Source organism: Hyperolius riggenbachi, chromosome 7 (assembly GCF_040937935.1).
Source record: "Hyperolius riggenbachi isolate aHypRig1 chromosome 7, aHypRig1.pri, whole genome shotgun sequence".
Lineage (NCBI taxonomy): Eukaryota > Metazoa > Chordata > Amphibia > Anura > Hyperoliidae > Hyperolius > Hyperolius riggenbachi.
In genome coordinates, this window is record NC_090652.1 from 117,429,282 (window position 1) to 117,444,914 (window position 15,633).

At 45.7% G+C, this 15,633-nt stretch overlaps 1 protein-coding gene across 1 annotated transcript in view; it reads right to left on the reverse strand.

Moving 5' to 3' along the window:
• LOC137525640 (parvalbumin beta-like) overlaps positions 1-15,633 on the reverse strand; it is an 87,271-nt gene that overhangs the window by 15,405 nt on the left and 56,233 nt on the right. The window contains exon 3 of the mRNA XM_068246793.1: positions 7,020-7,152. Within this exon, the coding sequence (XP_068102894.1) occupies positions 7,020-7,152 (133 nt within the window). The remainder of the gene's footprint in view (positions 1-7,019; positions 7,153-15,633) is intronic.

The following is a 15,633-nucleotide window of genomic DNA, read 5'->3' on the forward strand; positions in this document are numbered from 1 at the left end:
CAGACCCGGGGTAGTAGCCATGTAAGAATGGTATCCCACGCTGCGCCCCCTGTGACTCCACCTCCTTCCGTTTCGCCTCCCCCGGAGCCAATGCAGATTGGGGGTAGTACCCTAGGCGTGCAATTTTCACCCCTAAATGATAAAAGGTTGCTTCTTCCTTGTACGATTACATGGGAAGATAAATCTGAAGTCACTGAGGCCTTCGTTGATTCAGGCTCAGTGGCAAATTTTATGGATTACGAATTTGCTTAGAAATTGGGTATTCCACTCACCCCGGTGACACCACCTATCCAAGTTACGGCAGTGGATGATTCCCCCCTGCAGCGTAACCATCCTCTGTCCCAGACTCTAGAGGTGGAAGTCACTATAGGGGTGCTGCATAGAGAGAAATTACAGTTTTTTGTGTTGCGCATGACAACCTCCACAGTCATCCTTGGCATGCCGTGGTTACACCTTCACTCCCCTCAGATAAATTGGGCTACTGGTCAACTAACGAGTTGGTCAGCCCATTGTTTTTGTCATTGTTTAGTGAAGGTGACCTTGGGCCAGACCAGGATTCATGTGGAGGGAGTTCCGGAACAGTATGCTGAGTTTTCGGACATGTTTTGTCCCAAAGCTGCCGATAAACTACCTCCACATCGCCCTTTTGATTGCCCCATTGATCTCCGATCGGGTTGTATGCCCCCTAGAGGTCATCTCTACAATTTGTCTGGGCCAGAAAAGGTGGCCATGCAAGAATACATCCGTGAAAACTTAGCTAAAGGATTCATTCGCCCTTCCCGGTCGCCTGCCGGAGCAGGTTTCTTTTTTGTAAAAAAAAAAGACGGAGGCCTTCGGCCATGCATTGATTACCGGGGACTGAATAAGATCACAGTTAAAAATCGCTATCCATTACCTTTGATAGACGATTTATTCACTCAAGTCACCAATGCTACGAGTTTTTCGAAATTGGATTTGCGGGGTGCATACAACCTGGTGCGGATCAGAGAGGGCGATGAATGGAAGACGGCCTTTAACACACCCAACGGGCATTACGAGTACCTAGTGATGCCCTTCGGGTTGTGTAATGCCCCGGCCATCTTTCAGGAACTCATCAATGAAGTTTTCAAGGAGGTGTTGGGTAGATTTGTCCTAATATACCTGGATGATATACTAATCTTCTCAGACAACCTCTCTGAGCACAGGTCTCATGTCAAATTTGTGCTGCACAAGCTTAGACAAAACAGGCTTTATGCCAAATTGGAGAAATGCATTTTTGAGGTGACATCTGTCGCTTTTCTGGGATACATAATTTCCACCCCGGGCCTTTCTATGGATCCTGCCAAGGTCTCTGCTGTTCTGGAATGGCCTCAGCCAGTAGGACTAAAATCTCTTCAGAGATTTTTAGGATTTGCCAATTACTATAGAAGGTTCATAAAGGGGTACTCCACAGTCGTAGCACCCCTCACCAGTCTCACAAAGAAAGGGGCAGATACCAACCACTGGTCCCCCGAAGCTCTGGCTGCTTTCTCCACTTTGAAAGAACTGTTTTGCTCTGCACCCATTTTGAGACACGTAGACACCTCTTATCCGTTTATTGTAGAGGTTGACGCCTCTGAAGTCGGGGTAGGGGCTGTGCTGTCTCAACGCTCTGGGCTGCAGGGAAGATTACACCCGTGTGCCTATTTCTCTCGGAGGTTTTCACCAGCAGAGAAAAACTACGATATAGGCAACAGGGAGCTCTTAGCCATTAAGTTTGCCTTTGAAGAATGGCGTCATTGGCTAGAAGGAGCAGAACATACAATTACAGTCTACACTGATCACAAAAACTTGGAATACATTGAGGGGGCTAAAAGATTAAGCCCCCGTCAGGCTCGGTGGTCACTGTTTTTCTCGAGATTTAGATTTGTAATTACTTACACTCCGGATAGTAAAAACATTAAGGCGGATGCCTTGTCCAGATGTTTTGAGCCGGAGAAAGCACAGCCCTCAGACCCAGAGACCATTGTCCCACAGAAAGTAGTGCTGGGAGCCACAGAGACTTGGAAAGACTGGACGGAGACTTTGAGTCCCTTCCAGCAAGATGTCCCTGAGGGAAAACCTGAAGGGGTTATGTTCGTACCACTGCCATTTCGTCTCCAGATTTTGCAGATGTTCCACTCACACAATAATGCTGGGCATCCGGGGACCTCCAGAACACAAGACTTGGTTGCTAGGTGTGCTTGGTGGCCTTCTCTGGCAACAGACTGCAAGGAGTATGTTAGAGAGTGTGCAGTGTGTGCTAAAAGCAAACCCTCCCGTCTGGCACCTGTGGGAACTTTGCAGCCTTTGCCCACCCCGAGTGAACCGTGGACCCATTTGTCCATGTATTTTGTGGGTGAGCTTCCGAGGTCTGAAGGCATGTCGGTCATTTGGTTGGTAGTCGACCGTTTCAGTAAAATGGCCCATTTTGTGCCCTTGAGAGGACTCCCCTCGGCCCAGGAGTTGTCCGATCTTTTCATCATCCACGTTTTCCGACTACATGGCATTCCGGAAAACATAGTATCAGATCGGGGAGTCCAATTTGTTTCTAGATTTTGGAGGGCATTTTGTCATCAAATGGGCATGGAACTGTCATTTTCGTCAGGCTACTACCCACAGACCAATGGTCAGACGGAGAGGGTTAATCAGTCTTTGGAACAAATTTTAAGGTGTTATGTTGTGGATGCGCAAAATGATTGGGTCAAGTTCTTGCCATATGCAGAATTTGCGCACAATAATTTGAAAAGCTCTTCCTCTGGATTTTCTCCGTTTCAGGTGGTAACCGGAAAGTTGCCCAAGTTCTCCCCATTACCAGTAGCTTCCACTCCGTTTCCAGCTCTGGAAGCTTGCCAAAAATCATTTAAAGCTATTTGGGGAAACGTGAAAAATAATTTGGAGAAGGCTTTTCAAAGTCAGAAAGGTCAAGCTGACAAGAAAAGATCTTTGGAGTGGAAGTTCCGACCAGGAGAATTGGTCTGGGTGTCCACACGTCATTTGACTCTGAAACAACCCTCGCCCAAGTTGGGTCCCAGGTTTGTGGGCCCTTTTTCTGTAACCAGGAAGATCAACAATGTTACTTATGCCATTGATCTTCCTGCTAGCATGCGTGGTGTAAGATCTTTTCATGTGTCCCTGCTGAAGCCAGCAGTCCATGTGGGTGCCACTCCTCCTCCTCCTGTGATGGTAGACGACCAACCTGAGTACCAAATAGAAAAGATTTTAGACTCACGTGTAGTGCAGAACTCGGTACAGTATCTAGTGCACTGGAAGGGGTATGGTATTGAGGAGAGAACATGGGTACCTGAGTGTCGCATGCATGCGGACAAATTAAGAAGGGAATTCCACACTCTATATCCTGAGAAACCGGGTAGGAGCTGTCCGGAGTCCACTCCTCAGGGGGGGGGGGGGGTACTGTGAGAAAACGCGGAAAAGCCGCCGCTAGTACTCAGAGTAAGGTGGCTGATTCCGCATTCAACATGGCAGCTTGCGCGCAGAGACCTGCATTCACTGGCTTGACGGAGCGCGGGGAAACCGCCGCATGCCCAGAGAACAGGGCGGCGGATTCCGCGTCCGACGCAGCAGTTTGCACGCATAAGCCTACTTCTGTCAGTACTGCTGAACGCGGAAATAACGCCACATGCACGGACAGCGGTGCGGCGGATTCCGCATACAAATCAGCAGAGGCATTACAACACATGTCTGGTGTGGCTGGGACTGATAGTCCACACAGGTTCAGAAAGACGCGTGCGCGCGCGGAGAGGCAGAGCATTTATGACAGCCAGAAGGGTGTCAGCTGACCAGGCCGGTCAGCTGACAATTCTTTCAGTTTTCATTGGTCCAGCACTTAGGGGAGGCGCTAGGGAGCGCTGGTGTATATATACTGGGTGCTGGTCATTCCTCTGGTGTCTGGCGTTGCGATCACTACGTGGTAGCACTCAGACCTTGTCAGTATCTGTGTTACATTAGACCAGTTTCCAAGGTGTTGATGACCAAGGAGCTCACACCTTAGTCTAGGAAATTCTGTTATTATCTGTGTTATTATCTAGACCAGTTTCCGAGGGGTTGATGACCAAGGAGCTCACACCTTAGTCTAGGAAATTCTGTTATTATCTGTGTTATCATCTAGACCAGTTTCCAAGGTGTTGACAACCAAGGAAATCACACCTTAGTCTAGGAATTGTTGATAATTTGTTATGACCTTCTGCTTTTCTGACCATTCTTCTGATCTCTGATTTTGTACCTTAGTCATTCAGATACTCTGTTGCCAAACTCTGCTAGTCTTAGGATTCCGCTTCTGTCTCCTGTCTCTGTACCTTATCTGTCTGTGTGTTAACGACCTGGCCTGTCCGACCTCGAGAACTATCTTCCCTGTTGGGAGATAGTTCACAGTCCTGCCAGTGACTCTTTCATTGGTGTCACTCACTCTCTGGTCCTTCCCCCTCTCAGCCTGGCTCCACCCCTTGGGGAGCATCAGACCAGTGGAAGGAACTTACCTCTAAGCAGTATCTCATACTGCCTAGCACCCGCTACATGGGTGCTTTCCTCAAAGTATTACTGTTGCACCAAAACACTCTCAACACTCAGGTGTCCAGAGGTTAGAGATATATCTGATTATCGGTGATACTGCAGATCATCAATAATCGGGTATACATCTGCATTCTCGGTGATACTGCAGATCACCCGTAATCAGATCCTCTCTGTGTTACACACGGGTGTTAAAAGAGTGGAAAAAAGCTGAGTGTGCAGGAGTATAATGAAGTGAGGAGAAAGTGGTGTTGAAACCTCGAGTGTTGAATCACCGTGGCAGTGCACGCTTGCGCCCTCTCGCTCAGTCCTCTCCTGGTAAGCTTACCTTTACCTATCACTGGCGTACTTGCCACAGTGTTTCAACACTCGAGGTTGGTCTCTTCGTTTCCATAGTGCCTCTCTTGGCGCGGTCACTTGTACTCTGCCATTTCACTTACTGTTGGGCTCTGTTTCTGGTTCCGCTGCACCAGTTTCTCCTCACTTCATTACACTCCTGGTGACATCAGCGGGAGCGAGGACATGGCAACGCAGGAGTAGTGGTTTTCAGACTTTAAAGTCTGAAATTCCAGAAGTGAACCGGAGGCGGGCCGGAGCATTGGTGAGTGGCTGCGTTGGCACAGGACCTCTGCGGGGGACCACTAGAAGCCCCGGGTAAGTTCAACTCATTTTCCCCCCACCCCTACAGTATTCCTTTAATATTGTTGTGATGCGGTTCATTGAGGGCCATCCTTTGTTCTTTGCTGTTTGATTACTGTATTCATTGGCCTTTCTGCACACAATTGATATAATTACTGGTACCCACAAGCCTTGTGTACATTTGATGGTGCTTGTCCCATGTCTTGTGGTGCTCAAATGTACAAATAATGTCTAAGTAGCTGTGTAAACATTTTCCTACTTTTCATGTTAAATATCAGAGGCAAAAGCTTTAATTCATTGTGTGTAGAATTTAGCGCTATTGGAACAAAACATTCTCAAAAGGGGTGTCTACTTTAATGCACAGCCAGTGTTATTTTTTGCCTTTCAGACTACAGAGTATTTCTCCCCAGGTAAGTAAAAATATTTTTTCAAACTCACCTTGGGAGTAATTTAAGTTAAATAAAGATAGATAAACCACAAGTTAAGTCAGTTAAGGAGAGATGAATCATAAGTTAAAGTGAATGGGAACCGCATTTAAAAAAAAATTAAGCAAATACTTACCTAAGGAGAGGGAAGGCTCTGGGTGGTATAGAGCCTTTCGTCTCCTCTCTCGGTGCTCTCTATCCTGTGCTGGCTCCCCCCCGTTTTAATCCCCTGCCGAAAGGGTATTTGGAAGTCTTCGGGAGCCGTGTCCTCCCAAAGACATGCAGCTCCATACTGCACAGGCGTGAGCGTGCAAGAGAGTGTGCTTGTGCAGGCGCAGTACAGGGCTGCCCTTCTTCAGGAGTACTCGGGCTCCCTGAAGACTTCTGAAGCCTCCTTTGGCCGGGTAAAGCAGTATTTGACTAAATTAGTCAAATACTGCTACCGGGCGAGCCAGCACTGGAACGAAGGGGACCAGGAGAGGAGCCGGAAGGCTCTATAGGACCCAGAGCCTTCCCTCGCCTTGGTTAAGTATCTATCCCTTTTTTTTAATTGCGGTTCCCATTCACTTTAAGTCATTTAAGGAGAGATAAATTGTGAGCCAATAAGTAGGGAAGATAACAGAGAAGCTTTGTGAATCAGCCCCATTGTGAGAAGCAACATTTGTTCAGTTGACTGTGCATGCAGATGAAAGGGAAATTAGAATGAATATGATTACCAGATGAGATTTTGGATCCATTGTAAGAAGAGATACAATAGCTGGACTTCACTTTGACTTTGTTCCCCGAAGAAAGTGATTTTTGTATTTATCCGCACATGTATTAAACCACTTCAGTACCAGTGGTATCTGGCCCCTTAAGGACCAGAGACAGCTGGCACCGAAAAATTACGAACTGCCGCACTGAATTGCCGCTCATTTGATGACAGGGTCAGGAGCCAATTAGCGCACGGAGCTCTGCTGTCATACCGAAAGCAGGGCAAGTAAGTTGTGGCAGGAAGAGAGTGATGCGATTGGCAGGAGCGGCGAGAACACAGTGAGCTGAAATCTACGCCCTGGCGGGAATAACAGCCTCCAAACAGGGTGTAGATTTCAATCACTGCCGTCCAGAAGAGTTTAATAAAGAAGGATTTTATTGACAGTGTTGGAAGCTGGTTCTGGCCAGACTATAGTATTTATATAGAACTGACATCTTCTGCAGCACTTTACAGAGTACATCTGTCCCTTAGAGGGTCTCACAATTGAATTCCTTAAGTCATTAGTCCAAGTCTAGGTCAATGTTAAGAGAAAACCAATTAATGTCTCTGTATGCTTTTGGGATGTGGGAGAAAACCTGTAGGAAACCCATACAGACATGGTGAGAACATACAAACTCCATGCAGCTGTTTCCATTTTTTTAATTTTAGAAAAAATTAAAAGAAAAATGTATGCTTACACAAGATCTGCTTCCTCAAGTGCTCCTGACTTGTCGCGATCAAAAATGTCAAAAGCCTTCTTGCAGTTTTCTGCGCTCACGTTAGATGCGCCAGCCTTTCGGAAAAAGCTTTTGCTCTCAAATGACTCTGGCTCTGTTGAAAAGACACAGAAACAAACAGAATAATTCTCTTTATCTTTATCAAATTTTGCTATATTGACAAATCATATGCCTTTGGATAGGCATGCAAGAAAAAAAGGCGCCCGGAAAAATGGTTGTCGGAGAGAACGTCTGATCTGTAAAAATCTACTAAAGGTCAATGGTAATTCCTATAAGTTTTATCTATGTTTTAATTTTACCCCTCACTATGCCTAACCCTAACTGACCCCCCCCCTACTGATGCCAAACCCTAACTGAATCCTCCTACGACACCTAACCTTGCCCACCAATACGATACGCTAACCCTAATTGACCCCTGCTCCAAGGATGCCTTTCCATATAAACTTCCAGCACCACTGCCTAACCCTAATCGTCCTCCAACAAACCCGCTGCCTTCACTGCTGTAAAAATACTGGTGCCCACGGAAATTTGACTGTCCAATAGGTGCCCATGCTAATATCAGTCCCCAGTAAAATATCAGTGCCCAATAATATAGCAAGTATATAAAAACTGCAAGAAGAAGGCACAAGGCACCCAAATTTCCTTATGTAACCGATATTGACATTTGAAAAAATCCACAGAAAAGTGACAAGACAAGACAAATAACATTTATATTGCGCTTTTCTCCTTGCGGACTCAAAGCGCCAGAGCAGAGCAGCAGCCACTAGGGCGCGCTCTATTGGCAGTAGCAGTGTAAGGGAGACTTGCCAAAGGTCTCCTACTGAATTAGTGCTGGCTTACTGAACAGGCAGAGCCGAGATTTGAGCCCTGGTCTCCTGTGTCAGAGGCAGAGCCCTTAACCATTACACCATCAGCCAACTGCCAAAAGTGTTCCTTGAGCATTAAACATTATGGTTAATGTTGGGAACACACAATGCAATTTCCTGTCCAATCCACGGGTAATCAGACAGGAAGTTGTATTGTATGTCCAAACTGCTCCCGTTCGATAAAGGGATTGATTTTCCAATAATAATCTTGCAAAATTCATCCCTTTATCGATCAAAAAGAGATCAAACAGGTCGGAAATAATCATCCGATTCCCATCGATCGGACCAGACGTTCCATCGTGTGTTCCCAGCATATGGTTAACCGAAGCAGGGAAAAAGGGCGCAGGAGCCCTTACGGGAAAAATAGCGGTTAGCAGGCGCTTCAGGGCACCCAATTTTACAGTTTTTACCGCAAATGATGTCTGGATATGTGCTTATGAAGGTAAATTAGGGCGCCCGCTATGCAATGCAACAATGTAGTTATCCGCAAACCATTTTTTTCCCGCAAGCATGTATGGAAAAATGGCTCCTCTTGTCGCTAATTGTTTGCCTCTGGGTGGCCAAATTTACTTTCATAGCCGCATATGATGGCTTTGCAGAACAGGGGGGTGTTAGGTTAAGGAAGAGGATTTAGTGTTAGGCGCCACTAAGGGGAGTTAGGTTTAGACAGCACTGGGGGGGGGGGGTCTTAGGGTTAGGCACCTCCAGGGGGGTTCTTAGGGTTAGGCACCACTAGGGGGGGCTTAGGGTTTGGCACCACCAGGGGAGAGTTCTTAGGGTTAGGCACCACCAGGGGGGGTCTTAGGGTTAGGCACCAATGGGGGGGGGGTCTTTGGGTTAGGCACCACCAGGGGGATCTAAGGGTTAGGCACCACCGGAGGGGAGGGGGGTTATGGTTAGGCACCACCAGGGGGGTCTTTGGGTTAGGCATCGGTAGAGGTAGGGTACTGTGTGAGAGTAGAGTTAGGTTTAGCCATAATAAAAAATCGGTATACTGTATATTACCGATATTCTACTATGGAAATTTAGTAGTAGAATATTGCTAATTTTAGCAAGATTCTACTATTGGCAAACCCTGCGCCCTTTTTTCCAGGTCCCTTTTTTCATGCATGCATGGCTAGCCCCAATACAGAGTTGCTCACCTTATGCTGAGGCTGACAAAGGCAATACTGACTTTTCAGCTAAAATCTCTTGGTGGTAATAAATCACCATGTAAGTCTTGCCTCTGGGTATGGTCCATTTGTTCTGGCATTCTCCTTAATGAGAATGGAACCTCAGCAAGCGAGTATCATTTAAAGGACAACTGAAGTGAGAGGGATATGGAGGCTGCCATATTTATTTCCTTCTGAAGTCTCTTTTTTTCCCTACTTTTGTCATAAATTCCTGTTAAGCATGAATGCCCCTCTTGAATCGCCGCATTCCTGTGGCAGATGGGTGATTTATTGCTGTGTAATTGACTTGCAAAGTTCTACGACTTTGCAGGTCGCAGATTGTGCTGCCCTGACACGCAGGGCTTCTCTTAGCTTTGAGCTGTAGCTCAGCCTCTCTGCAATCAATCTCCGTGGGTCTCCACCTCCTCTCCGCCCCTCTCAGTGAGAGGAAGACTGAGAGGGGCGAGGAGAGGTGGTGATCCGCAGAGATTTACTGCGGAGGAGGCAGAACTACAGCCTGAAGCTCTGCCTCATTGAGGAAGTGAAGCCCTGCGAGCTACGGAGTTCTGCAGGGCTATTAAACAGCAATAAATCACCCATCTGCCACGGGGATGCAGCGATTCAACAGGGACATTCATGCTGAACAGGAATTTATGACAAAAACATGTAAAAAAAGAGACTTCAGAGTCTCTTTAAACAATACCAGTTGCCAGGCTATCCAGGCTAGCTGTAGCTGCTGATCCTCTGCCTCTAATACTTTTAGCCATAGACCTTAAACAAGCATACAGCAGATCAGGTGTTTCTGACGTTATTGTCAGATCTGACAAGATTAGCTGCATGATTGTTTAAGGTGTGTTGTTCAGACACTTCTGCAGCCACATAGATAAGCAGGGCTGCCAGGCAACTGGTATTGTTTAAAAAGAAATAAATATGACCAACTCCATATTCTTCTCACTTCAACTGTCCTTTAAATATTTGCTTACCCACTTTAGCCTTTTGGATGTTTCTACTGCATCCAAAAGGCTGCTGCTACGGTGCTGCACGCTCCCGCGTGCTCTTGTGCCGCCACCTTTGAGAAGCCCAGATCTTTCTGAAGAAAAAAAAAAAGATTCCCGTCCTCCCTACACTTCCTGGAAGCGAGGGCTCTCGTTTACAGGACCAAAAGAAAAATTGACTGTGGCCAAATAGTAAACTACATCTACATACATTTTTTTTATTAAATAAATACACATTACTACATTTAAAACTAACTGTTTACCTCCCACACCACAAATTACCCAAAATAAAATTAATGAAAAAATAAATTACAATTAAAAAATTAAAACAAAAAAACATAAATAGTTACCTAAGGGTCTGAACTTTTTAATATGCATGTGAAGAAGGTATTACTAATATTTTTTAAATGATAAGCTTGTAAATAGTGATGGACACGGCTTGGGGCCTCACAATCAGTTGTGATTAGTAACTCACATGGCCCCAGTCCGGTGCCGAATCTGCTGGCTGCTGCTGGTATTCTGGTGGCATGATTTTTTTCCTTATTTTAGGGTCTGAAATGTGCTGGAAAGACCCAAAAATCTGGAAATAATCATACCGCCAGGGAGGTTAATTCTTCACATCATTCTTCAGAGATTTTTGGTCCATATTGACATGATAGCACTATGCAGTATCATGTTATGACCACGCCCATTTTCACCACATAGGGCTTTGTGTACCATTTCCTTCAGGTGTGTGTGTGTGTGTGTGTGTGTGTGTGTGTGTGTGTGTGTGTGTGTGTGTGTGTGTGTGTGTGTGTGTGTGGAGTTGGGGGCACAAAATATGTACTGTTTGGGGGCCACAAAAACCTTATCAGTACTCGAACCTCGACATAAGGTGAGCGACTCTCTATTGGGGATTGCCCATACCTGTACCGTTTAATGCACAAGGAACTATTTTCTTCTGATTTTTTCAGATCTTTTCAATGTGTTGATGGTACTCAGCATATGAAGAGGCTGTATATTTGTGTACAATACTAGGGGACTGACCGTATTAAAAATTAACCTGAATGAACTCCCGTGTGGACTCAGGTTTTTTATTCCGAAATTAACATTGGCGCCTATGGGGCTTTCAAATTTCCGTAGCACCTGGCACCTAAATTTCCTGTTTTGTATGGATAGTACAGATGCTGACTTTGCTAACGTCGCCTCTGTAAAGAATTTTAAACTATTCTGCCATAGCATTCTTTCACACTTTTCACACTGTGTTATGTAAAATTAAAACACAAGCAGTAACTTAGCTTCTTTAACCACTTTGGTATCAGCGGTCTCTGGTCCCTTAAAGGGAACCTGAACTGAAAATTAAAAGTCACATAAACACATGTCATACGTTGTAGTCTACTCATCAATCTTTTTCTCCTCTCCTGCGTCCTGGTTGTCCACTGTGATCAATGGAATTCTCTGTCCCCCATATTAAAAATGGCGATGACTATGTAACAGCTTCCTGGTCAGCACATTATTAAACTGTAATATCGTCCATGTGAGCCATAAGGAAACATGCCCATTACCTTGCACATCAGTTGTCCTTTCAGTCATAACTGACAGCAACTGATATATTTCAGTTCTGACAAAATCTTGTCAGAGCAGGAAGTGATCATTGTTAGAAGAAAATGGTGAGCTTCTGAGAGGAGCTGACAGCGAGTATGTAAGTATGTAATGTTAATTTGCAGGTACAACAAGTGTTTCCTTTAAATCATTTCACTCGGTTCAGGTTCCCTTTAAGGACCAGAGACCTTTGGTATGAAAAACAAGGCCTACCTGCGTCTTACCAAATGGATACGCCGCCATCGTGCTGCTCTCCCGTTGCTGAAGCTCACTCGCTCTGTGAGACGGTCAGGAGCCGATTTCATTGGCTCCTGACATTGTGATCAATGTGAGCCAATGAGATTGCCTCACAGTGACCACAAGGTCAGCAGCCAATTTCATTTCACAGAGCTGTTTTGTCATACCGACAAGCAGGGCGAGTGAGCTGTAGTGGCAGGAGAGGCGCAATTGGCGGTAGCATGCGGTGAGGAAGTTGAAATCTACGCCCAGGCAGTGACAACAGCTCCCAAACTAGCCTAATGCTTATCGTAGCCAATACTGCTTCATCAGAGGCACGCACACACACACACACACACACACGCACGCACACACGCACGCGCACGCACACACACACACGCACGCACACACACACACAAACACCTATCTCCATCCTGGCTCAGGTCACTGGCACATACCTCACTAGAAACAAGGATAAGTCCTTTAAAGAGGAATAGCTTATTTTTTTACAATATACATTTATAGATCATTTAGTAAGTGTTTACCCATTGTAAAATCTCTCCTCTCCCTCAAACCTTGCTTAAAGTTCCTCTTTAACTATTTACAACCTTAACAGTGAGAAATTTTATTAGTACTTTAGCGCATTTGGTTGCGTATATGCAATACATTGTCATTTATTTATGTGAATACAAATTTGTGCATAGTATTTTCTATGAATCCCTGTGTAGAATCTTTTTGTGCCTAATACTAATACCTAATAATTATATATAGAACTATTATAAATAGAACTATGTTCTGAATTATTGAATGGGCACTCTAGTCACCTTACATTCAATAATGCATTAACTATGTGGCTGGAAGGTGTAATGGTTAAGGGCTCTGCCTCTGACACAGGAGACCAGGGTTCGAATCTCAGCTCCGCTTGTTCAGTAAGCCAGCACCAATTCAGTAGGGAACCTTGGGCAAGTCTCCCTAACACTGCTACTGCCTATAGAGCGCGTCCTAGTGGCTGCAGGTCTGGCACTTTGAGTCCGCCAGGAGAAAAGCTGGTATTTGTCTTGTCTATGACTACATTATACTATGTATATGACTACATTATACTATGAATTGTACATAGGTATTGGCATACTTGACTATTCCTGGTAGAGTGCGTTCGCTGTTGCGAATGAGTGCGGTGTTCGCGTTTAGTTAGCGTTTGTTATTTTCATTACTTCTCATTGTCGTTTGCTGGGCCTTTGCTTCTCTCGTGTTCTGTTCTGATCTGTCTTGTGTCACTTCTGGCGATCGCTCTTCTCGCGATCGCGTTCCTACTTTTGTTTCTGCTGATGTGTGTTCACCGTCGCAGGGTCGCGACTAGATTGGTGAACACACATTCATCCTGTACCTGTGCTCTTTCTCTTTAAGGGCTGTTCAGCTCCGCATTGTCTTGATCTGTACAATCCCCATCTGGCATCTGTGGCCGTGCAGCAGCTGTACTCATCTGCACTCCACAGCGCCATCTGCTGGTGGGAATTGCCCTCTGTGAGAAAACGCGGAAAAGCCGCGGCGAGTACTTAGAGTAGGGCGGCTGATTCCGCGTTCAACATGGCAGCTTGCACGCATGGGCCTACCACCAGCAGTATGGCTGAACGCGGGGAAACCGCCGCATGCTCTGACAGCGGTGCGGCTGGCCCCGCGTTCAAACCAGCGGATGCATTACAACACATGTCCGGTGTGGCTGGGACTGATAGTCCACACAGGTTCAGAAGGACTCGCGCGCGCGCAAAGAGGCAGAGCCTTTATGACAGTCAGAAGGGTGTCAGCTGGTGTCTGGCATTGCGATCACTACGTGGTAGCACTCAGACCTTGTCAGTATCTGTGATATTATCTGTGTTATTATCTAGACCAGTTCCAGGGTGTTGATGACTACGGAGCTCACACCCAAGACTAGGAATTCTGTGTTACCATCTGTTATACTTCAGACTAGTTCCAGGGTGTTGATGACTACGGAGCTCACACCCAAGACTAGGAATTCTGTGTTACCATCTGTTATACTTCAGACTAGTTCCAGGGTGTTGATGACTACGGAGCTCACACTCAAGACTAGGAATTCTGTGTTACCATCTGTTATACTTCAGACTAGTTCCAGGGTGTTGATGATCAAGGACCTCACACCCAAAGATTAGGAATCCGTATTACCATCTGTTATTCTCCAGACTAGTTCCAGGGTGTTGATGATCACGGAGCTCACACCAAGACTAGGCATTGTTTATTACCTGTTATGACCTTCCGCTTTCCTGACTTTCCTCTGATTACTGATTTTGTACTTCGCTATATCTGATACCCTGTTGCCGACCTGGCTTGTCCGACCTCGAGAACTATCTCCTCTGGTTAGAGATAGTTCACAGATCTGTCACTCACACTCTGGTCCTTCCCACACTTTGCCTGACTCCTCCCCTTGGGGAGCTCCAGGCTTTGGAAGGAGCCGGTTCTTTGGGCAGTATCCCATACTGCCTGGTACCCCCTTTACGGGGACCCTCCTCAAAGTATTACTGTTGCACCAAACACTCATATTACTCAGGTGTCCAGAGGTTAGAGATATATCTGATTATCGGTGATACCGCAGATCATCAATAATCGGGTATATATCTGTACTAACTGATTGCCCGGCGTTGCCCGGGAATGTATTTGGCTGGTGTTGGCTCCGCCCACTTTTTCTAACCCTAACATACAATTACTCAATGACCAAGTTTGTGAGCTTTTGGGGTCTTTGGCATCAGTAATTTGCATTGAAATGAAACAAATCTGATTGGCTGTTTGTGGCTCCACCCCATTTCTGAATTTGAACCCCTGTGACCCAATAACCAACTGTACCAGGTTTGAGGCCCGTGCCCTTGAAAAGCAATAGGTGAAGTTTGATTCACTTTTGTAGGCTCCACCCACTTTTCTGAATATTAATCCCAGTCACCCAGTGACCAACTGCGCAAAGTTTAAAAACCCTGCCATTAACAGTGTAAGAATGGCTGCAGTTTACATTTTCCCAGTGAAATTTGTATTTGTCTCCACCCACTGATGACCCGGCGTTGCCCGGATATGTATTTGACTGGTGTTGGCTCCGCCCACTTTCTAACACTAAAGCGCACTCAATGACCAAGTTTGTGAGCTTTGGGGTCCTTGGCATCAATAATTTGTATATTCCCATAGAAATTAAATCAGATACGCTGTTTGTGGCTCTGCCCCTCTCCAGCATTTGAACCCCAGTCACCCAATGACCAACTGTAGCAGGTTTGAGGCATCTGCTATTAACAGTGTAAAAATGGCAGCAATTTAAATATTCCACTTGAAAATCAACAGGTGAATTTTGATTGGCTATTATAGGCTCCACCCACTTCCCTGAATATTAATCTCAGTCACTCAGTGACCATCTGGGCAAAGTTTAAGAACCCTGCCATAAACAGTGTAAGAAGGGCTGCAGTTTACACTTTCCCAGTGAAATTTGTTTTTGGCTCCGCCCACTTTTTGCAACCTGGACACACAGTCACTACTCCATGCCCAAGTTTGTGAGCTTTGGGGTCCTTGGCAACAATAATTTGTATTTTCCCATGAAATGAAACAAATCTGATTCACTGTTTGTGGCTCTGTCCCCTTTTCTGAATTTGAACGCCAGTGACCCAATGACCAACTGTACCAGGTTTGAGGCTTGTGCCATTAACAGTGCAAGAATGGCAGCAATTTTAATATTCTCCTTGAAAAGTGACATGTGATTTTTGATTGGCATTTTAGGCTC